Here is a 25250-nt window from a genome sequence, read left to right as displayed (position 1 = left end):
TACCTTTTTGTTTATTGATTTTTAAAGTTTGTCGCTTATTCCAAGTGTTTTATCGTTCTTTTTACAAAGAAAATCTTCCTAAACTTTGTGCGAAATTTCCCTTCCACAAACAAGTTTCCAACTGTGTCCTCGTGTTCTTGATGGAACTCCCTTTAAAGTCACCGTCTCGACCCACTGGACTAATTCACTTCATAATCTTAAACACTTCAGTCAGGTCTCCTCTTAATCTTCTTTTGCTTAAACTGTAAAGGCTCAGCTCTTTTAATCTTTCCTCGTAACTCAACCCCTGTAGCCCTGAATCAGCCTAGTCGCTCTTCTCTGGACCTTCTTTAATAATAATAATAATAATAATACATTTTATTTATTTGTAGGCGCCTTTCTAAACACTCAAGGACACCGAACAATAGATAGATAGATAGATTTATTAATCCCAAGGGGAAATTCACATAATCCAACAGCACAATAGAGAAAACACAGATTATAAACAAAAGTTCAAATCAGACAGAGCAATTGTAATCAAAGAGAAAAAGTCGTCTTAAACAAATGAGTTTTAAGTTTAGATTTGAAAAGTGAGAATGAATCAATGATTATAAGCTCAGGTGGTAGTGAGTTCCAAACTGGGGAGCAGAGCAACTGAATGGTGGTAAGACGGACGAAGGGGACACTCAAGTGGATGGAGGAAGAGGATCTGAGGGTGCGGCAGGGAATGGCAACATGGAGGAGGTCAGACAGACATGGAGGGGCGAGGGTGTGGAGAGCCTTAAATGTTAACAGGAGAATTTTGAATTGAATGCGGAACTGAACTGGAAGCCAGTGAAGCTGCTGCAAGACGGGAGTGATGTGGTGAATAGAAGGGGTTCTAGTAATGATGAAAGGTGAGTTCTGGACCAGTTGAAGCTTAGAAAGGGATTTGCGAGAAAGACCAAAGAAAGGGAATTGCAATAATCCAGACGAGAAGTGACAAGGCTATGAACAAGGATAGCAGTGGTGTGAGGAGCGAGGGACGGGCGAATACGATTAACGTTATGCAAGTGGAAATATGAAGACCGGGAGATGTTACTGATGTGGGACTGAAAGGATAAAGTACTGTCAAGGATGACACCTGTGGGGAATTATCAATAACAAATGAAAAATGATCAGTTTTGGATAATGTGGATTGTGTACCAATGAGGAGAACCTCAGTTTTGTCACTTGTATTTAATTTAAGTAAATTTGAAGAAAACCAGGATTTGATTTCTGCTATGCAATCAGTAAGGAAGGAGGGTGGAAAGGAAGCAGTAGGTTTGCTAGTGAGGTAGAGCTGGGGGTCATCAGCATAACAGTGGAAGCTAATGTTATGTTTATGAAAGATATTGGCAAGGGGAAGGAGGTCAATAATGAAAGTTCTCTAGTGCTGTTATGTCTGGTGGGCCCAAAACTGCAACTGACTCCAGATGAGGCCTCACCAGTGTGATATAAAGCTTGAGCAGAACCTCCTGTGACTTGTACTCCACTCATCAAGGCGCTATATAACCTGACAGTCTGTGAGCCTTCTTAATGGCTTCTGAACACTGTCGGGAAGTCAATAGCTTAGAGTCCACTACGACTCCTAAATCCTTCTCAAAAGGTGGACTCTCGATTTTCCGACTGCCTATTGTGTCACATTTTTACATCTTGTGTAAGATGTATGCTCAGTAAGATGGCAGTAGATAAACTAGTCTCGTGCTAACATAAAATTACTGGTTCAGCTACTCTGATTCTGCATCTAACATGAAGTGTTTTAATATGGCACCATTATCTCTTCAGCCATCATCTTTTCAGCCATACTGACATTCACACTTACAGTATTACCCAATTGAAAGTTTAAGTGAATTATTCATATTTGTTAGCTTAAACTCCCAACTTGGGAATATACTCGATGCATAATTCAGTAAAACCTACAGCATGTCAAGACGTATTTCGAGATCAGCCACTGAAAACTCCTTTGGTGGCCTTAAACTGCTTCTGTCGCACGTAGGCCTTCCCATCTTCATGATCTTTCATTCTTTGCTTTGGTGAATTGATTGAGGTGGCTGGTCGGCCCTTTCAAGTTTTGGATTCCTGCCATGCTGTGCAGAATGTGGGCAGCGTGTTGGGTTTTTTTTCTTTGTATATACAGTATGTACTGCTGTCCTCTGCAGTGATATTAATGGGGGTCTTAGCATAAAGCCAATTCTACTGGTTTCTGGCTGATTCCCTGCAGTATGCAGGGGCTGAAATGCCACTTGGGACTTAATCTATGAAGATTCAGAACTAAAACCGGCTCAGGCCATCAGCAGCCACAGGTAACTTCTAATTCTTTTGAACCTCCATACTTATTTTCACTGTCTGTGGTTACCCCCCACCAAAAATATAATCTCAGAAATATACAAAAAAAAAATTGAATGTTGTGCCATGATGCTGCTCTCTCTCTGAATGCTTTGTGAAGTTAATCTTTCTTTAGATCATCGTAGGAAGCAAACCAGAGGGGCCATCAGAGTACAGGGGTGACCACCTTGGTACTGCGTGTTAATGCAATGCAGTTCCAGAAATTCGAAAAATCAGGAATAAAATGGATGGACCATTGGTCTGACAAACGTTAATCTTCTTTGCATTGATAGCATCAAATCGGACCTCAAAGGGTCCAGGGTCCGTAGTGAGTTGTCTGACTTGCTGGAAGGGACATGGCTTTGGGTGACATAGCAGAAGTGACCTTTCTCCATTGTAGGGGAAACAAGGTAGCGGAAGTTAAGAACCCTCATCCTTCCCCATCTGCCAGCAAGGCGCTCCGAGGCTTGTGTGTGTGACGTTGAGCATTTGTGTACAACTGATTGGGTATTCTGCACCCAAGATATATATGTATATTGTGACTATGTAATGAAACATCAGTAATCTCTCTTGCATTTTATCTCAACAGCATTATCTATCCTCAAAATAAAAAAGGAGAACCAGAGTATAATCCTTGTGGCAAGTACATGGTAAAGCTTCATATCAATGGAGTTCCCAGGAAGGTATGTGAGTTTGATTCAAATTGTACGTGAAAGTGTAAAAGACATTTCATATGGACCATTATTTCCAGAATTTTTTTTTAAGTAACTTAACTTAATAATAGAAGGAAGCGTTTTCTTTCTAGTCAATTTGGTTTTGATCTAACAATCAAGCAGTCTGCTGCCAGAAATGCCTTTGCATCCACAATAGAGCGTAATGTTCTCTAAAATAGCAGCAGTAGCTCCATTTACCCCTTCACTATTCAATAGTGCGCATCCTACATGATAAAGACACTGCTGCATAAATCAAATTGACAGTTTTGGGCCATTTTAATATTCCAGTCTGCAGTGGCGCTTTGGCTCTAACTGTGCCACTCTGTTGTTCAGAGCTGTTTTTAGCATTATGTTAGGGTTGCATCTTTTATGGAGTATTCTGTCAAATGGGCATCACGGTGGCACAGTGGGTTGTTCTTCCACCTCACAGATGCAGTGTCTTAAGATGCGAATGCCACATCAGATTCTTCTCTGTGTTGAGTTTGCTCATTCTCCACTGACTGTGTCAGGTTTTCCTTCATGTACTTTGGTTTTCCCTCCACATCCTGTAAGACGTGCTGGTTAGGTTAGTTGGTGACTTGTTAAGATGTTGTGAGTGTCTGTGATTGAGTGTGTGCTGGAGTGTTCTGAGACTGGCTGGGCACAACCCTTGTGCAGGGTTCAGTTAGTGTAGGCCTGGCCTGCCACAACCCCAGATTGATTTAAGTGAGCTTAAGGATGTGAGTGTGATCTTCAAATGTGTTATATTCTCCCACTTACTGTACAATAGAACAATCAAAAGCATATTTTTTACAGTACTACCCTCTTCTGTTGTTAGGGTTTTTGGGTAACTTCCACTAAAATCCATATGTTTGCATTACCACATATTTCACAAATTTACATTATTATCTTATATATCCTTGTGTCATGTTGTAAGTGATCATTGACGATTCACACAAGTTATACGTTATTTGTAATTCGTAAAAACATGAATGGAGTATAAGCTTCTATAGATCATCCTGTTTGAGTTTTTTGAAAACCTTCCAAAATTCGATTTTTTGTGTCTCATTCTCCTGTGTCGCCGTCTTCTGCAGGTGATCATTGATGACTTTCTGCCAGTGGACCGTGATGGAGAGCTGCTTTGTTCGTACTCCAGTAACAAGAATGAACTGTGGGTCTCTCTAATCGAGAAGGCGTACATGAAGGTCATGGGTGGTTATGACTTCCCAGGTTCAAACTCAGTGAGTTGTTTTAATCAAACATTTTCACGTTAAAAAATGACCTTTAACTTTTATAATAACAAGATTTATGTAACACGTTTTTTGTCCATAAATATTGAAAAAAAGTTGACCTAATATTAAAGAAAAAAGGTGTTAATGCATTGTGCTTCTTCTTCAATTCCAGTTTAAATAACAGTCTAAAATCTGAAAAGTAAATGCAAAACGGAAGAATCGGAGAATTCCATTCTGAGGATTGTGTTAAATCTGTCGTAGTTATTGATCGTAACCTCTGCTGTGATCTCTCTCTCTCTCTCTCTCTCTCTCTCTCTCTCTCTCTCTCTATATATATATATATATATATATATATATATATATATATATATATATATATATATATATATATATATATTTACAGTCAACCCTCGTTTATCGCGGTTAATCCGTTCCAGACTCTGCTACGATAAATGAATTTCCGTGAAGTAGGATTCTTTATTTATAAATTGAAAATTTTCGCAGTTAGAGCATAGAAAACCTGTTTACGACCTTCTAAATACATTTTCTAACATTATTAGATCCCTCTAGACATGAAATTACACCCTTTAGTCAAATGTTTAAACTGTGCTCCATGACAAGACAGAGATGACAGTTCTGTCTCACAATTAAAAGAATGCAAACATATCTTCTGTTCAAAGAATGCGTGTCTGGAGCAGAGAATGTCAGAGAGAGAGAAAAGCAAACAATCAAAAATCAATAGGGCTTTTTGGGCTTTTAAGAATGTGAGGCACCGCCGGACAAAGCAGCTACAAGGAAGGCAGCAATGTGAAGGTATTCTTTCAGCATTTTTCAGAGGAGCGCCCGTATCTTCTAAGCAAACAGCCTCTCTGCTCACACCCCCTCCGTCAGGAGCAGAGAATGCCAGAGAGAGAGAGAGAGAGAGACAAGCAAACAATCAAAATTCAATATGTGCTGTTTGGGCCTTCAAGTATGCGAAGTGCCACACGGGAAGCATATCGCATATCATTGAGGAGTTTTATTTCATGAGTTTTATTTAATATGTAATACGTGCTCTGATTGGGTAGCTTCTCAGCCATCTGTCAATAGCGTCCCTTGTATGAAATCAACTGGGCAAAGCAACTGAGGAATCATGTACCATAAATTAAAAGACCCATTGTCCGCAGAAATCCGCGAACCAGCAAAAAATCTGTGATATATATTTAGATATGCTTACATTTAAAATCCACTATAGAGTGAAGCCGCGAAAGTCGAAGCGCGATATAGCGAGGGATCACTGTATAGATAAATAAAATCAATAATCACCAATAATCACAATACTACAATTCTCCTCCCTGCAGCTCCGTCACACTCCCTCCCAGCTCCGGCTCTTGCTGGGTCTCAACCAGTCCTTTATACTGTATATATCTTGACCCGGAAATGCTCCTTCTCTTCTTCCAGGTCAAATGAAGAATATTCAGTTTTGGCAGCCCGGAAGTACTGTGAGCTTCCGTCCTCCTGACTCTGAAGCACTTCCAGGCTGTAGTGGAAGTATGAGTCCCCAGGTCCTTTATGAGCTCCCCCGGCAGCACCCACAGCACCCAACAGGGCTGAGAAAACGGACTCCATGTCCCAGGATGATTTGAGGGAATCTGGGGCACAGCTACTGTCCAGGGGAGCTGCCACCTAGCATTTTGGGGGAGGCAGTGTCCTGGAAAAGCTGCCTACCTCCATTCTTTCAGTTCAGGGACGATCCGGCCGGATTGAGCTGTCGTCCGTCTATCACTATATATATATATATAGTGGTGGATTGCCGGCATTTTACTCCGGCTCTCACCCCCAGGCCACCAGGAGGAGAACTCCCGACAGCATGATCATGCCCCGAGTTCCAGCAGGGCATCATGGACTATGTAGTGTTTGTACATAGCCCCTGCTGGATACCTTGGGGGCCACCAAGCGTCGCTGTATGGGGGCTCGTAGGCTCTTATGTGCCCTATGACCCGGGAGTGCGTCATGGTCACGTGACAGGAAGAAACGATGTGCTCCCAGGTTGAAGAAAAGGACTATTTACCCTGACCGGGAAGGAATAAGGACTTGTGGACTGTTGGATCGGGAACACTTCCGGGTCGGGGGATATAAAAGGACTGTGGGAGCTCCCAGACGGGGAGCTGAGTTGGGAGGCAGGGTGGCTAAGCATCTGGGAGATTGGAGGATTTGTTTATAGTGTGTTGGTTATTGGAGTATTTGGGAGTGGAGGGTGCTTTGTGCACTTATTATTATAATAAATATTCATCTTTTGGAATTTTACCTGGTGTCTGACGTGTGGTCTGAGGGTACAAGGGTGCGAGCAAACCCTAAATCTGTCACAATATATATATATATATATATATTGCTTATTGATTTTTAAAGTTTGTCCTGTTTCACTACTATGCGGGGGATGGCTAGTCTATATAAAATCCAATGTCTGTCTGTCTGTCTGTCCACTTTTCACAAGAGAAGAACTACTACTGGATTTAGATTGGGTTTTTTTCCCTAGAATTTGCTTAAACATTCTGGTTGATTTTGCAACTTCTCTCATCACGCTAATTATCATAGTTCACTTGCGGCACTGATTTATAAGCGCAAATCCGAGAGAGAGGCTGCGGGCCAAAGGGAGGGGGAGGCATAAAATTAATCAATTGGTGCTCAAATTATTTGACACGCTGTCTCAGACGTACACTTCAATAAATACCATTTTAGAACACAACGATTCAGTTACGTGTCCTACAGAATTCTTAAATTCCATTAATCCTCCTGGCTTGCCACACCGCATTGAAATTCGGAGCGCCGATTATCCTTTTGAGACACCTGAGCCCACCCAAACTCTGCAGTGGTACCCGTCTCCAGGTCTGTCAGCTTCAGAACAACATCACAGAGGCGAGGATCATCACAGGATGTGGCATTGGCGAGAGGGTTTGAATCCCTCGCATTCCTCTAATCGCAATGGAGTTCCCAGTGAAGCTTTTCTTTGCAATGTCAATTAATGAGGCCCAGGGACGGTCACTCAGGTTGGCAGGGCTTGATCGTAGCTCACTGGGCTTCTCACATGGTCAGCTTTACATCGCTTTCTCCCGGGTTAGTTCCCCAAGAAACTATCTATGTCCTCGCCTCGATAGCAAAACCAAAAATATTGTATATCAAGAGGCCCTCAGATAGGAAAGCTATCAATATAAATTGTACTTAATGTAAATTATATATATATTTTTTATTAATTCCTAAAGTTTCTCCTGTTTTACTACAACACGGGTGGAGCCACGGAGGATGGATAGTATTTAAATATACCAGCATATAAAATGCAGACTTTTCCTTGTTTTCTTTCAGAATATCGATCTCCATGCCCTCACTGGTTGGATTCCTGAGCGAATTGCAATGCATTCAGACAATCAGGCCTTTAGCAAGGACAACACGTTCAGAATGCTCTACCAAAGGTACGAATGTTCCTAGTTCCTAGTATTGTGGAGCTCAAGCTTCAGTTCTCAATGAATTGATCGGAATTTCACAACCCACCTGTATAATCCTATTGTGTCACTCATTATCCAAAAAGATGAATCCAGCAATGACGTGTGATGGTTTTTAATTGATAGGTTTCATAAGGGACACGTCCTCATCACTACAGCTACAGGGGTGATGACTGAAGAAGAAGGCGAGCGGTGGGGCCTGGTGCCGACTCATGCTTATGCTGTCTTGGACATCAGAGAATATAAGGTAGAAGTCAGCTTCTGATATGCTTTCCCCTAAATTTACTTTTATATACTTTAGACTCCTGGTAATTGTATGGTGGTGTCATTTTTGAGCACATTGTGAGGCAGGATTTACAATGAAGTATTAGAATGGTGGCTTTTCAAAGCAAGGCCTGATATGTTTCTGTCTCTGAACTGCAGAATTTACTTTGCATGGACAATATTGTATTAACTAGCTGAAAAACCTGGCATTGCCCAGGAGGAAAATAGTTTTATTTAATTGTTTGAGAAAAATATAATTTAAAAAAACACAGCTTATTTATCTTGACTTTCAGAAAGCATTTGATAAGGCGCCACCTGAGAGGCTGGGCATCAAACTAAAAGAAGTGGCAGTTCAGGGTGTGGTGTGTAGGTGGGTGCAGAATTGGCTCAGACACCGGAAACAGAGGGTGACCAGCAGGGGGCAGTGCAGGGGCTGCTGCTATTTTTAATAAATATAAATGATTTAGATAGGAATATAAGGAACAAGCTGGTTAAGTTTGCAAATGATACCAAGATACGTGGATTGGCAGATAATTTGGAATTCATTATATCATCACAGAAGGACCTGAACAGCATGCAGGCTTGGGCAGATTTGTGGCAGATGAAATTTAATGTCAGTAAATGTAAAGAGTTACACATAGGAAGTAAAAATTTGAGGTTTGAATACAAAATGGGCGGTCAGAAAATGGAGAGTCCACCTTATGAGAAGGATTTAGGAGTCATAGTGGACTCTAAGTTATCAACTTCCCGACAGTGTTCAAAGGCCATTAAGAAGACTAACAGAATGTCAGGTCATATAGCACCTTGATGTGTGCAGTACAAGTCACAGGAGGTTCTGCTCCAGCTTTATAACACACTGGTGAGGCCTCATCTGGAGTCCTGGGTTCAGTTTTGGTCCACAGGCTACAAAAAGGACAAATCAGCACTAGGAAAGGTCCAGAGAAGAGCGACTCAGCTGATTCAGGGCTAAAGGGGGTGAGTTATGAGGAAAAATTAAAAGAGCTGAACCTTTATAGTGATGAAGAGGGGACCTGACTGAAGTGTTTAAAATTATGAAGGGAATTAGTCCAGTGGATCGAGACGGTGACTTTAAAATGACTTCATCAGGAACCCGGGGACACAGTTGGAAACTTGTGAAGGGGAAATTTCGCACAAACATTAGGAAGTTTTTCTTTTCACAAAGAATGATAGACACTTGGAATAAATGACCAAGTAGGACTTGAGGGACTTTCAAAACTGGACTTAATGTTTTTTGGATGAAATAAGTGGAGAGGACTGGCGAGCTTTGTTGGGCTGAATGGCCTCTTCTCGTCCAGACTGTTCTAATGTAGACAGATTCGTTTTTCTTTTGTGGTGTAGTAATAAGTTTTTACATGTACAATTTTTGACTTCTTCTTCTTCTTTCGGCAGCTCCCATTAGGGGTCGCCACAGTGGATCATCTTTCCGCATATTGATTTGGCAAAATTTTACACCGGGTGCCCTTCCAATTTTTGACAATGGAAAAATATAAAAAAGTCAAATTAAGTTGATTTCATTCTGTTATTACCACTATGACATTGTTACAATAAGAATAATGTAAGATGAACATATAGTTAACAAAAGCAAATATTAAATGACAAACAAATAATACTACGGATTGATTTTTCATGATAAAACTGTTGGTTGCTTTTACGGAGCACACCAGAAACGTCAACTGGATGATAACATAAATACAAGACCGCAAGATTGTTCCGGTCTGCTTTATATATAAGATTGTGGCAAATTGTTGGAGACGTGTTCATTGGAAGGTGCTTTGTAGAATAAAAGCACTTTATTGTATTTGTATTCTCATAATGTGGACCGTATGGCTGAGTCTGGAGCTCTGTGGCGCCCCCTTGTGGTTACTAAGCATCAACAACTGGATGAAAACACACACACAACAACTCAAGATTGTTCCAGTCTGCTTTATATATATATATATATATAAGATTTGCACAGCCACATTTGGATACTTTGTATTATAATTGTGAATTAACACACAAAGGTAAAAGCAGTGCACATCAGTGCTGTTCTGATGAATTTCACTCACAGTTACAGAGGTCTCCTGAAGCAGAAATCTGTGGTGTTTAAAGCATTCAGAATCTTTCCACTTCTTGTAGTTTCCGATTTAGAGCCTGACTTTAGTATTAAGTCACAGTGCAGCACATACTGTACACGTGGAGTAGTGTGAGCTTGAAAGTGCGTTTTATTTTACGGACACCTCGTCGTTATTATTATTGTCTGAGGCCATTAATGAAGTGACTGCTCTCACCTACAGTTTGTCCAAGAGCCACCATCACTTGTGCACGGTGTGCTTTATTTAAGTTACCCAAATCTCTTTATCCCAAATCCATGCCCAGTACAACATCTCTTTGTATTTCTGAACTGTGAGCACTGGCAGGTAAAATGACGCAAATCTTGCCAAGTTGTCAGTGATGAGAACTGAAACAGCAGCCTCAAATTATTTTTATTAACTTCTGTGTGCTTAGAAAACAGGAGAGACGCGCCGCCTTTGGAATATTAGGTTATCTATCTTCTGTGGTCTTCACTAAATATTTCAAAATGAAAGCCACTGAAAAGAAGGACGTGCAGACTGTCCATAGGAGCCCTTTGACTTTGATTGCTGATTTCCAATTGTGTTTGTTCCCATATTCCCTGACAGGAACATAAAACAAATCATCTGCATCCAATTTTAACGTAGCAGTGGGGTGTTGAACTTGAGTATCAGTGAAGTTCCTTAGCGTAGTAGTTGTGCTCAAGGAGATCCAAAGACAGCCCCCATTGTTCTGCGTTACTCCTTAAACCTTTATTCAGTTTAAATGTCTTTTCTCCTTTCCTATCAGGCATATCGTTTTCTTCAACTCAAAAACCCCTGGAGTCATTTGCGATGGAAAGGCCGCTTTAGTGAGCGCGATGCGAAGAGTTGGACTCCAGAACTGCTCAAGTACCTCAATTTTGATCCAAAGACTGCACAGAAATTTGACAATGGTGAGTGGAGAGCGGCTGGTGAGTGAGCCGAGCGTAATAATCGCCGCTTTGGGACTCGCTTGTTTCGGTCAGGAGTTGAGAGCTTACATGTCTCCCACATTCGCTTGTATCGTAAGTTCATCCATCCTTTTGTCAGTATAAATGGTCACCCTCCTCATGGACATCGATGTAAATGTTCAAAGTGACCTGCAGATCGTACAGTAATGGTCAGAAGTTTTGGTCGTGACATAAATGTTGCATTTTGCAAACTTTGCTGCTTCCGTATTTTCAGATTATTTTTTGACGTTTCTGTGGTATGCTGAAGACCAATTATAAACACTTCGTAAGTTTCAAAGTCCTTTATTGGACAGTGCATATAGTACCAGGGTGTTGTACCGTGTTTGCCATTATGAATGGTGTGAAAAGTCAAGCAAAATGACCCTCTTTATTGGCTAACTAGAAAGATGACAATATGCCAGCTTTTGAGGCAACTCGGGCCTCTTCTTCAGGCGATGTGTCATACGGAGACTGGAGTTCCCTGAGTTTATATACACACTAGGACAAGAGACAACACTGGAAAACCTTTAAGTGAGAAATCTTAAATGTAAAAAATTAATAGACTCCATCAAGTGTATGTAAAGAGTCCATATTTACAGTGTTGACCATTCTTCTTCATAACTTCTGCAGTTCGCCCTGGCATGCTGGATATCCTCTTCTGGGCCCGATCCTGACTGATGGTGATCCATTCTTGCCTTTTTAGTGCTTGGAGTTCATCACAATTTGTGGGCTGCTGCTTGTCCACCTGCTTTATGGGAATTGACCACAGATTCTCAGTGGGATTGACATCTGAGGAGTTTCCTGGCCACAGGTCCAAAGTTTCAATGTTCTGATCTACAAGCCACTTTGTTATCACTTTTGCCTTGTGATCTGGTGGTCCATCATGCTGGAAGATGTAAAGATCATCACCATATTGCGCTTGAATTGTTGGGAGAAGTTGCTCTAGGAGGACGTTTAATTACCATTCTTTATGGCAGTGTTGGTGGGCCCACTCCCTTGGATGAGAAGCAACCCCACATATGGATTGCCTCAGGATGCTTGAGTGTCAGCACAGTGTCACCAGGCTCATGGTAGCGGCCACCTTTTCATTCTCTGGACAATTGATTTTACTTGATGTCCCAAGCAGTCGGAAGGAGGATTCATCAGAAAAAATAACTTTGCACCTGCAGCCATCTCCAGTCCAGTCCTTGTACTCCTGCAGAATTTCAGTCTGCCCTTGATGTTTTTCTTGGAAAGAAGTGGCGTCTGTGCTCCCTATCTTGACACGAGGCCGTTGTAGAAAAGTCTTCAGTTGCTCTCACTGTCACCCACCTGCTGCCAGTACTGATGAAGCTCTGCATGTGTGACAACACAAAGCTGTAGCAGACTCGTCAGGAGGAGACGGGCCTGGCACTTGCTGGACACTTTGTGCCTGGGCCAAAATAAGTGAAAATGGGTTTTAAATAGACAGATAAATAGATATGAAAGACACTATATAATAGATAGATAGATAGATATGAAAGACACTATATAATAGATAGATAGATAGATATGAAAGGCACTATATAATAGATAGATAGATAGATATGAAAGGCACTAAATAATAGATAGATAGATAGATAGATAGATACTTTATTAATCTCAAGGGGAAATTCACATACTTCAGCAGCAGCATACTGATAAAGAACAATATTAAATTAAAGAGTGATAACAATGCAGGTATAACAGACAATAACTTTGTATAATGTTAATGTTTACCCCCGGGTGGAATTAAAGAGTCACATAGTGTGGGGTCTCCTCAGTCTGTCAGTGGAGCAGGACGGTGACAGCAGTCTGTCTGTCGCTGAAGCTGCTCCTCTGTCTGGAGATGATCCTGTTCAGTGGATTCTCCATGATTGACAGGAGTCTGCTCAGCACCCGTCGCTCTGCCACGGATGTCAAACTGTCCAGCTCCATGCCTACAATAGAGCCTGCCTGCCTCACCAGTTTGTCCAGGCGTGAGGTGTCCTTCTTCTTTATGCTGCCACCCCAGCACACCACCGCGTAGAAGAGGGCACTCGCCACAACCGTCTGGTAGAACATCTGCAGCATCTTATTGCAGATGTTGAAGGATGCCAGCGTTCTAAGGAAGTATAGTCGGCTCTGTCCTTTCTTAAAGTGTCATTTTTATGCTAATCAAGCTCTTTGCAGTGAATTAATATCATCTGATCTCTCTGCACCCTTAATATAAAAGCAATGGGAATTGCCACCACAAAAACTGAAGCTGCAAAGTTTACACAACACAACATTTGTATCATCTGCCAAAACTTTTGTCCACTGCTGTGTCAGGTGAGTCGTATGAGCATCTATCTATCTATCTATCTATCTATCTATCTATCTATCTATCTATCTATCTATCTATCTATCTATCTATCTATCTATCTATCTATCTATCTATCATTATTATATAGTACCTTTCATATCTATCTATCTATCTATCTATCTATCTATCTATCTATCTATCTATCTATCTATCATATAGTGCCTCTCTCTCTCTCTCTCTCTCTCTCTCTCTCTCTGCTCATCAAGGTGGATCACAGTCAAGCCGTTTGTCAGCTAGTGCATTAAATAGAAAATTTACTCAAACATCCATTGGCACAAAATGCAACAAATAACCACCACACCCTTAAAAACAGTTGTTAATTCGGGGTTTATGACCACAGCTAAGCCGTATTGACCACTAAACGCACTTCTAATCGCCTGATCAGCAGTAGATTTTCAAGTTAAGTTTTTATCTATTTGATCTTCTTAAAAGGCCCAATTTTTTTTCTTCATATCTCAACATTTCTGTGACCCAGGAGTGTTCTGGATTACATGGGAAGACCTCTGCCAGTACTACGATGTTATCTACCTGAGCTGGAGTCCTGCGTTGTTCAAGGAATCTTCGTGCATTCACAGGTACAGTAAATGAGTGAAATGGCGTCCATGTGGTGGCGTCCTTTAGCTTTGTCTTCCCCAGATGGAATATTCCACATTAAGTTACCCACTGTAAGAATTCTATTTCAGGTACTCAATTCAGAGGAAATCGGTTTATGGTATACGATGTTTACTCTGATACGAGTGGACCGGTAGTATGATTTCATTTAGACGTGTCATGTGTAGACCACCAAGGGGTGCACCGCTGCCCAAACATGACACAGACAGACGTGGGACGCAAGTTCAGGGCACGTCTTTTTATTTTTTCCCTGTGGCAAACGCCTTCCCCTGTTTCCCACATGTACAGCTCAGTTCCAGCATGACCAAACGCTTTCTTTTCTTTCCTTCTCCGTTTGCCTCCACTCCTCCTGGTGAACTTCTTCCTGACTCTGCTTCCCAGAGTAGTGGCTGCTGGCTTCTTTTATAAGGCACCCAGAAGTGTCCAGGTGCTTGTTAACCAATTCCAGCAGCACTTCCAGGTGTTAAGGGCTCAGCAGCAGCTGCAGCACCCCCTGGTGGCACCCGTGGAACCCAACAGGGCTGCTCCAAACTCCAGCTCCCATGGAGCCCTGTGGGAGTCCGAGGCACCGCTGCCACCTAGTGCTCCGGGGGAGATAATGCTCTGGATACATTCCCTCCCCAGATCCTTCCAGCGTAGAGGCATCCCTGCCGGGCAAGGGCCCCCGCCACACACCACACATACAATGCTAAGAAAGCGGCAAGTCGGGTCCAGCATTCAGTATTTCAGTATGGATGAACACCAAGCACTGATGCTGTTCTGCCACAGATGTGAGCTGGCAGGTGACAAGGGCAAAGGTAGATAAAGGACCTGGAGGTGAAATCTTTATCTCTAGGCAAGCAAGGATCAAAGGCAATAATTAACACTATCTCTATATATAATCTTCATTTGGATCTTGATCTTTGCTTGTCCACAAATGAATTAGAAGAAGAAGCACTAGATGGCAGTAGAGAGACAGCTAAAACATAGGCATTGCATTAAGAATCTCCTCCCGGCTTATACTACTGAAGACTGCAGTACGCCAGTCATACCTCAAAACACAGACATTCAAACTAAATAAATTGTTGTGCTTTAAATTAACTAAAGAGATCTTCATTTAGATCTTGATCTTTGTTTGTCCACGAATTCCATGCATGCGTAGACCACCGTCCAGTTTAGTACGTTGTTGTTACTCAAGGATGTCAACAATGTGCTGGAATAACGAAAGGGGTGGTGGACAGTGTTACGCTGATTAGCTCCTAAGGCCTGGTTAGAGAATGAGATTGCCGAAGATAAAAGGTACGTGCCTACGTAACATACGAATGAAAGAAAGACAGTGGGTACAATGAATGACAACGTAACAGCATGTTCCGGAAATTATTATTGTTACATTGTAGCCGGCGAGTGCTGCGCGTCTCACAGTTGTACCGTGGCTTGCTCACATGTCAGTGAAGTGATCCCTATTTATGCTTTAAAGAGCCTGGATACCTACGTGTCCCCCTTTTATAACCATTGCTCCGTGTATATTGCCTTACTCTTTGGATTGCCACAAAGCAACCTGCGAGATTGGAGAAAGGTTGAGAAGAGATCGTGAGAGGAAACGACAGCATCCTGAAAACGAGACGGACTGTGAACGGACAGAAACAGAAATGCTGCTACACCACCACATAATTACGATTCGGACAGTGATTCTGAGTGGGCCGTTCCTATCGAATCAATGTCCAAGGGCTTTCTTTTGTAATATACAGTGGTGTGAAAAACTATTTGCCCCCTTCCCGATTTCTTATTCTTTTGCATGTTTGTCACACAAAATGTTTCTAATCATCAAACACATTTAACCATTAGTCAAATATAACACAAGTAAACACAAAATGCAGTTTTTAAATGATGGTTTTTATTATTTAGGGAGAAAAAAAATCCAAACCTACATTACATGGCCCTGTGTGAAAAAGTAATTGCCCCCTTGTTCAAAAATCACCTAACTGTGGTGTATCACACCTGAGTTCAATTTCCTGATTACTGCCACACCTGTTTCAATCAAGAAATCACTTCAATAGGAGCTGCCTGACACAGAGAAGTAGACCAAAAGCACCTCAAAAGCTAGACATCATGCCAAGATCCAAAGAAATTCAGGAACAAATGAGAACAGAAGTCATTGAGATCTATCAGTCTGGTAAAGGTTATAAAGCCATTTCTAAAGCTTTGGGACTCCAGCGAACCACAGTGAGAGCCATTATCCACAAATGGCAAAAACATGGAACAGTGGTGAACCTTCCCAGGAGTGGCCGGCCGGCCGACCAAAATTACCCCAAGAGCGCAGAGACGACTCATCCGAGAGGTCACAAAAGACCCCAGGACAACGTCTAAAGAACTGCAGGCCTCACTTGCCTCAATTAAGGTCAGTGTTCACGACTCCACCATAAGAAAGAGACTGGGCAAAACGGCCTGCATGGCAGATTTCCAAGACGCAAACCACTGTTAAGCAAAAAGAACATTAGGGCTTGTCTCAATTTTGCTAAGAAACATCTCAATGATTGCCAAGAGTTTTGGGAAAATACCTTGTGGACTGATGAGACAAAAGTTGAACTTTTTGGAAGGCAAATGTCCCGTTACATCTGGTGTAAAAGGAACACAGCATTTAAGAAAAAGAACATCATACCAACAGTAAAATATGGTGGTGGTAGTGTGATGGTCTGGGGTTGTTTTGCTGCTTCAGGACCTGGAAGGCTTGCTGTGATAGATGGAACCATGAATTCTACTGTCTACCAAAAATCGCCAACTCAAGCTGAAGCGATCTTGGGTGCTGCAACAGGACAATGACCCAAAACACAGCAGCAAATCCACCTCTGAATGGCTGAAGAAAAACAAAATGAAGACTTTGGAGTGGCCTAGTCAAAGTCCTGACCTGAATCCAATTGAGATGCTATGGCATGACCTTAAAAAGGCGGTTCATGCTAGAAAACCCTCAAATAAAGCTGAATTACAACAATTCTGCAAAGATGAGTGGGCCAAAATTCCTCCAGAGCCTGTAAAAGACTCATTGCAAGTTATCGCAAACACTTGATTGCAGTTATTGCTGCTAAGGGTGGCCCAACCAGTTATTAGGTTCAGGGGGCAATTACTTTTTCACACAGGGCCATGTAGGTTTGGATTTTTTTTTCTCCCTAAATAATAAAAACCATCATTTAAAAACTGCATTTTGTGTTTACTTGTGTTATATTTGACTAATGGTTAAATGTGTTTGATGATCAGAAACATTTTGTGGGACAAACATGCAAAAGAATAAGAAATCAGGAAGGGGGCAAATAGTTTTTCACACCACTGTAGTTTCCCTTATAAAAAAATCATAATGCTGTGGAACAAAGGGCCCAGTTCACGACTGGCAGCCACGTTTAAACAGGGAGCCCTTCACAGACAACTTTAACACGCGCAACGTAGTTGGCCGCACATGGCTAGTGGTGTAATAAACCCCAATGTGCAAACCAAAATCAAAAAGTAGTTAAGAATGTGTAAAACTAGAAAGAACAAAAGAGAAAGACAAAACTGAACACGGAGTCACATGCAGCACCGGCTTAAATAGTGTCACGTGATGCGACTCTCGGGGGGCGTGTCCTAACCAATCATATTAACAACTGAATGTCAGTCAGTCAGTCAGTCATTGTCCAACCCGCTATATCCTAACTACACGGTTACAGGGGTCTGCAGGAGCCAATCCCAGCCAACACAGGACGCAAGGCAGGAACAAAACCCCGGGCAGGGCGCCAGCCCACCACAGTAACAACTGAATACTTTGTAGTAAATTCAAAGTGTGAGTTTAAAATAAAATCACAAATCAAAAGAGAAGTCAGCAATGGAACTTAATTCTTCAGGCTCCAAAATCCCAAGTCCCAAAGAAAAAATGTCATAAATCTAAGATAAGTAAAAAGAAAACAGGTCAATGTCACAGAGGCCTGCCTGTAGACGTGTGCAGAAAATCATGTCTGACTCTTGGGTCTGCTAAGCTGACAAGCATAACTCAACATAAAATGATGGGGAATATCGAGTCTGACAGATCGGCGTCTCACACACGTTCAGACCATATTGTGTTACCACTGCCAGTTTGTGCTGCACGTTGGAGATCCTGCCTGACGTGGCTCTAATAGGAATTGTTCTAAAAATAGACATTAATAATTGGGTAAGACAGATGGCGAAACTGGCAGAGAAATGGCAAATGCATAGAGCTACAGTGTTAGGACAGGAACGGGTGGGTTTTAAGTAAAACTGAAAATTGGCAGATTTTATATGGCCACTGGTGATTTTGCTCAAAAATGATCTCCCCTTCAAAGCTATCGGTCATTCCACAATCCCCCACCATATTGAAGACTGCATGTTAATAAGGTCAGGTCTGTCTGTCTGTCGGTCTGTGTGCTGAGTAGACGGTCAGAAGTCGCCCACAGCACCCAGGTGGGACAGTACTGTATGTAGGATCGAGGGGTCGCAGACTGTACTGAATCCAGTGTTTTTGACAGAGAAAGGGATATACAAGTGGGGGGGAGATAAGGATTTGATCCTCTGCTGAATTTGTAAGGTTACGTACATAAAAGAAACAGAATATCAACCAAACATCCAGAAAAAACACAGGACATAAAAGTTATAAATTGATTTGTCATTGAGGGAAATAAGGATTTGATCGACGACAACCCAGCCAGAATTCTGGCTCCCACAGATTGGCTGTGTGCCCATGTGGCACACTAATTACAAACAATCGATCGATTGATCAATTTCAGATACTCCTGATCTCAACTTGTTATATGTATAAAGTCCACCTGCCCTCAGATTCAATGTCTTCCATTCCAACCTCTCCACCAAAGAACGCCGGGGACAAGACGGGAATGGGCTACAAGACCACCAGCAAGAAGCTTGGTGAGAAGATGACAACTGTTGGTGGGATTATTCAGAAATGGAAGAAATATAAAATGACCATCAATAGCCCTCAGTCTGGAGCTGCTTGTCTTAACTTTGCCTGTGAATATCCAGGCCTGTAGCTGTGCCTTCTTGAACAGGAGGACCTTGCGGGTGCTGCAAGATTTCAATCCATTACGGAGTAGTGCGTTACCAGTGGTGTTCTTGGTGACTGTGGTGGTCCCAGCTGCCTTCAGATCATTAACAAGCTCCTCCCATGTAGTTTTGGTGCTGATCCCTCACCTTTCTCATGATCATCCTCACCACCCCATGAGACAACATCTTGCCTGGAGCTCCAGACCGAGGGCGATTGATGGGCGTTTTATATTTCTTCCATTTCCAAATAGTCGCACCAACAGTTGTCACCTTCTCACCAAGCTTCTTGCTGGTGATCTTGTAGCCCACTCCAGCCTTGTCCCTGACGTCCTTTGACAGCTCTTTGGTGTTGCCCCTGGTGGTGGAGAGGTTGGAATGGAAGACATTGATTCTGTGGACAGGTGGCCTTCATACACATCATGAGTTGAGATCAGGAGTCTCTGTGATTGATCGATTGATTGATTGATTGTAATCACCAATCGGTGGGATCCAGACTTCTGGCTGGGTTGTAGGGGATCAAATCCTTCTTTCACTCAATGACATGCAAACCAATTTATAACTTTTCTGTCATGTGTGTTTTTTCTGGATTTTTGATTGATATTCTGTCTGTCTCTCCATTAAAATGAAACCACCATAAAAATGAGAGGCTGTTCATTTGTGTGTAAAGTGAGCAAACTTACAACTTCAGCAGGGGATCAAATCCTTCTTTCCCCCACTGTATCATTTCTGGCTAGTTGTACTTCATTGCTATAGTGCAGGTGAACGACGGTCAGTCACGTAGACTGGACTTGCTTTTTTTTTTTTTTTTGCTGCAGCAACAATGGTGGATCCTCTAAAACAGGGGTTCTTAACCTGGATGGGTTTCAGGGGGTCCGGCAGGGTCAGTTAAAAATGAACATTTATATTCACTATACAGCCCGGTACTGCTGGTTCATCTCGCGTGAACCTCCTAACCCCCACTCTCACGATCATGCTCAGTTCATCAAGGGGGTCAGTGCTGCCACGATTGTGCAAAATTCACTAGGGGGCAACAAACTCTTACGATTGCACTTGATTCACCAGTGGGGGGACCCCCTTGCAGGGGCAAGAAAGCGGGTCGTGTCACCAGAAAGGTTAAGAAACACTGGAATAGAATCTGCTTTTTATGTCGTTTGGTTTGTGACTTCTTTTTATTTTTTTATTTACGCAGTACTTGGGATGCAAAGCAGGGTCCCGTCAAAGACGCCTACAGCCTGGCAAACAATCCCCAGTATAGGCTGGAAGTTCAGTGCCCTCCAGGAGGGGCAGCAGTGTGGGTCCTGCTCACCAGGCACATCACAGACAAGGTACTATTTGCAGGTATATTTTACAATGGATAGCACTTTTTTCCGCACTTAATCTTAATAAACTAGATACTGAGTCCAGCAGGGGGCAGTAGCGCCTTTGGAATTCGGTTCTTTTAGGACTAACCTGACATTCTCAAGCCTACTTTATCCATTCCTGGCTCTTGTCTTTAATTTATTTCAGCCTTTTTATGGAACGATTCCTGGGCTTTGTGCGCCCGTTGAGGGTTTTTGAATTCATCTGTGATGTCATTTTCTGTTTAGGATTTTTCTATTTTTATTTTTACCATTTCACAGCCATTGTGTTTTGTTACGGTTGCAGCCATGTGTTTAAATGTTGCCAGAGTTTCCACTCAGATGTGCACCGACTTCATAATGGAGTGGGGATGAAACGTCTGTAATGACTCTTTGCTCTTCTTTTTGACTTTGATTTCTGCTTCATTTCTAATTCCAGTTTGCAGTCTTTGCGTGCCCCTCACGTTCCTTTCTGTTCTCCTTTTCCCTTTTTTCCATTTTTTTCCATCGGCCTCCCTGCACAAATTACCCAGAAGACACAGCACATTCAGAACTCGGCAGCCACACAAAGCGTTCTGCTCACGTCTCTCCTGTTCTCTCCCGACTGCACTGGTTATCACTTCCTTCAAAATTCAAGATTCTGCTCCTCACCTTCAAAGGCCTCCATGACGCTCCACTCACTCCTCGTCGCTCTCTCAGGTCTCCTTGCTGTCCCACACAGCAGACTGTCAGGCCCCTCTTCCTCAGTCTCTCCGAGTTTGCTCCTCTTTTTCTTCCTTTAAATCTCAACTCAAAACTTTCCTCTTTGAAGAACTTTTGTCTTCTGTGTGTTTTGTTATTTTTTTTACTCTAAATGTAAAGCGACCTTGGGTTTGTGAAAGGCGCTCTATAAATGCAACTTATTGTTGTTGTTATAACAAAAGAGAAGACATTTTTCCCACAATTATTTGCAGTATGTACAGTAGAGACCCCGCGTCACACCTCTGTCATCAAGAACGGTAAGGTGCACCGTCGTGCGTGTGCATTGGGCCTGCTGCCCTCAGACTTTATATTTCAATACCTGCATGGAGAATTAACAAAGCAAAAAGAAGAAACAGGACTGGTAGAAAAATATGTTGAAGATAAAATGTTCTTTCTGTGTTAGAACTAAAAATGCCTTTCTTTGTTTTCTAGGATGACTTTGCACAAAATCGAGAGTTTATCACCTTAGTTGTTTACAAAACTGATGGCAAGAAAGTTTACTACCCATGTAAGTACGCCGAGGCCGACAATAAATGTTACAAAGGGATCCGACATTTCAATTCAGTCCAGTAGACGGTTAAAAGCAGAGGTGCAGGGACTGAGAGACAAGGCCTCCCTGTGGTAGTGTCAAGGTGTCAAGTCTTTATTGATTTATAGGCAGCCATCATAAAAGCAGCAAAGTACGTACTCTGTGTAGCAACGTTCTGTACGCTCCACAGTTATTGAGACAGCAAAGTCCACATTGCTGTTTTTGTTGTCTTTTCATTAACTCAGATTTCACTTATAACAAGACGTTTAAGGTGTGTTTCGTTGTGTTTGTTTGGGCAGAGTGGCGGCTCTGAGGCTAGAGATCTGCACCAGCGATCAGACAGGTGCCAGTTCGAATCCCATAAATGCCAGAAGTGATTCCACTCCATTGGGCCCTTGAGTGAGGCCCTTAACCTGCAATCGCTCCGTTCTGAGTACGACATTAGACCATTAGAACAGTCTGGACGAGAACAGGCCATTCAGCCCAACAAAGCTCGCCAGTCCTCTCCACTTGTTTCTTCCAAAAAAACATCAAGTCGAGTTTTGAAAGTCCCTAACGTCTTCCTGTCCACCACACTACTTGGTTGCTTATTCCAAGTGTCTATCGTTCTTTGTGTAAAGAAAAACTTCCTAATATTTGTGTGAAATGTCCCTTTCCAGCTGTGTCCTCGTGTTCTTGATGAACTCATTTTAAAGTCATCATCTCGATCCACTGGACTAATTTACTTCATCATTTTAAACACTTCAGTCCGGTCTCCTCTTAATCTCCTGTAAAGGCTCAGCTCTTTTAATCTTCCCTCATAACTCATCCCCTGTAGCCCTGAATCAGCAGAGTTGCTCTTCTCTGGACCTTCTCTTATTCTGCTGTGTCTTTATGGAGACCCAAACTGCACCCAGTACTCCAGATGAGGCCTCACCAGTGTGTTATAAAGTTTGAGCAGAACCTCCTGTGACTTGAACTCCACACATCAAGGCGCTATATAACCTGACATCCTGTTAGCCTTCTTCATGGCTTCTCAACACTGCCTGGTACTTGATAGTCCACTACGACTCCTAAATCCTTCTCATAAGGTGGACTCTTGATTTTCCGACCGCCCATTGTGTATTCAAACCTCACATTTTTACTTCCTATGTGTATTTCTTTACATTTACTGACATTAAATTTCATCTGCCACTAATTAATCTGCGCCTGCTAAGTTTACATACTTGCAGGGCAAATATGGGGTTTGGTTGGCAGGATTGGCATTCCAGTCAGTGTAAAAAACCCTCACACCATTCACAATAGTGTTGTCCTGTAGTGTCACCCACTGCACGACTGCATTCAGGTCCTAATTTGGTATCCTGAGGTGGTTTGTCGTGTGCCGAGTGTGGAAAGGCGCTGTACAAGTGCAGGTTCTTCGTTTTGTTTACTGGTGTTTCTACTCTCACAGGTTTTCGTAGACCGTCTCTCTCTGTTTCAGGTGAACAGCATTAAAAACCGCAATGACGTCTGAGGCCCATTGTGTGTCGTGTATTGTCCTCAATTACTGTATCTTGAGGTCTGAACCACTGAATGGGCAGATTTGACAACAAGCAGACAGAACGGAATGATGCACAAAACCCAAGGGCAGGTTGGGATAATCGGGTCTTTGCCAAAGGTCAGCTTTACTACAGAAGGATCAAGAAGAAATCTCGGGAAAGGCAATTCAAAGAGAGACCCCTTTTCCAGGTTGGATGGGCTTGCAGTGGGTGTAAAAAAAAAAAAAAAAGTGGGGGGTCAATGCAACACAATACACAGAACAGAACACAAGTCATCCTCAATACAATAGAAATATTACAAATACAGAGCAGAATTCAACAGTAGATGACATCCCATAATACGATTTGGATTTGTTTAGAGTCCTGGATACCCTAGCCATCAAGCTTCCTCCCCCTATTGGCCATTCCACAGCTGAAACAGGCAATCCGATGAAAGGACTCCTCTACCCGATGATTCCTGTGATCCTCCATCAGGGATGACTTTACCTTAGGCAGGCAAAAACAGGTGGGCCGTGGCACCAAGTGCCACATTTGAGTACCGAGAAGAGAAACAGAATAGGTGAGGGTTGGTGACAAATTCTAACTCTCATGTTACTTCTGTTTTAGTGCTAATGACTGACAACAGAGATGCAGTCTGTACAGTTAATCAGCAGCTCTAGTCAGGGTGTGCTAAACTGAAGTCGTGAGTCTTTAGCCGAGATTTAAAGGCTGAGACCAAAGGGGCATCTCTTATAGTAGCAGGCAGACCACTCCACAGTTTAGGGGGTCCTGTAACTAAAAGTTCGACCTCCCACTGTTATTTTGTTAATCCTTGGAATCAGAAGCAGACCGGCACCTTGGTTTGTAAGTCGCGATAAGTTCAGACAAGTAAGCCGGACCGCGGCCATTTAAGGCTTTATATGTTTCAAGGGGGATTTTGATATCTGGATATATCTAGAAATATAGATATGCCACCGTGAATGAAAAGTGCCAGGGGATAGGAGGTGCGCTGTCCACACATAAATGGAGGCAGAGCCTTTTGGGGGTATTCCATACACCCGCTGCTAGGCGGGTTAGCATAGAGAGGGATTGCTGCACCCACCACATGACGAACCACCTCAAGATCCCAAATTAGGACCCGAGTGCAGTTGTGCAACTGATGACACCTCAGCGCCCCACTACTTCAGATGGGATGGAACAACAGGAGTTTTTTTTTATGATGGCTACAGTGCCAGTCCTGCCACCAATGCCCAGGATTTCCCTGCACGTTGGGGGACCTGCTTGCAGGACTGAATGCAGATTAACGCAATACCCAGGATGCAGCAGTTGCAGGTTAAGGGCCCTGCTCAAGGAATCACTTTGGCCGTTTCCGAGATTCAAACCTTCCCATTACAGGCGCAAAGCCCGAGCCTCAGTGCCACCACTCCATCTGGGTTAGCATACACAACACGAGAAACGAACGATTCATGCCATCTTCCTGAAGACTCTAAGAATATTATTTTTTTTGTTTATGAAGCAGTAAAAGTGAACAGCATGCTGTGTGTGGCTTTGGCCTGGCATCCTGTGCACAGTTGCTTCCTGGCTCCATGAATGAGTTCAGGCTGAAGGACTTGATCTGCGGCTGCCAAAAAATTAAAAAAAGCCAAGGGACGTCCTTCCTGTTTTGTAACTCGAGCCAAGTAGTTCTTGGGCTGCATCCTCCTCCTCCTCCTCCTCTCACTGTCTGCTCCTCACTACTAGTTAAAAAATAGATTGGGCCGGGCACCGCTTTTGATACCCTTCCACTGTTTAAAGCAGGACCACAGTTTTCTGTGCAGTAATTGGCATCTGCCTTTCTTTATTCCATAGAGCAGACACTTTGCTTTTGATTTAGAATTTAACATAACATTTATATATATATAAAAAAAAAAACAATGAAAACGACACGGACTGAATTATTGGGACCCTTCGAAGTTAATTCAATCCTGACTGGGTTGTAGTGACAGGTCAGGCAGACTAATTCCTCTCACTAGTGTCACAGTTGTCACTCAGCCTACGTGAATGGAGCAAAGTCCTCACTCAGCTGGGTTGTGTCCATGTGTGCTTCACACTGAGCATAGACCAGGGATGGAAGGGCAGAGAGTTGGCTAAGCAGGACAGGAAGAAG

General features: G+C 42.7%; 1 protein-coding gene across 1 annotated transcript in view; it reads left to right on the top strand.

Moving 5' to 3' along the window:
- The window catches only part of capn7 (calpain 7), a 105858-nt gene that overhangs the window by 59204 nt on the left and 21404 nt on the right, over nt 1–25250 (top strand). The window contains exons 9-16 of the mRNA XM_039737641.1: nt 2915–3008; nt 4112–4258; nt 7589–7695; nt 7852–7972; nt 10852–10996; nt 13849–13948; nt 20191–20326; nt 21512–21587. Coding sequence (XP_039593575.1) covers nt 2915–3008; nt 4112–4258; nt 7589–7695; nt 7852–7972; nt 10852–10996; nt 13849–13948; nt 20191–20326; nt 21512–21587 — 926 coding nt within the window. The remainder of the gene's footprint in view (nt 1–2914; nt 3009–4111; nt 4259–7588; nt 7696–7851; nt 7973–10851; nt 10997–13848; nt 13949–20190; nt 20327–21511; nt 21588–25250) is intronic.

The sequence above is a fragment of the Polypterus senegalus genome, chromosome 15, assembly GCF_016835505.1.
Source record: "Polypterus senegalus isolate Bchr_013 chromosome 15, ASM1683550v1, whole genome shotgun sequence".
NCBI lineage: Eukaryota > Metazoa > Chordata > Cladistia > Polypteriformes > Polypteridae > Polypterus > Polypterus senegalus.
The sequence above is the reverse complement of the archived record's forward strand: the minus strand, read 5'-3'. Positions and strand labels throughout refer to the sequence as shown.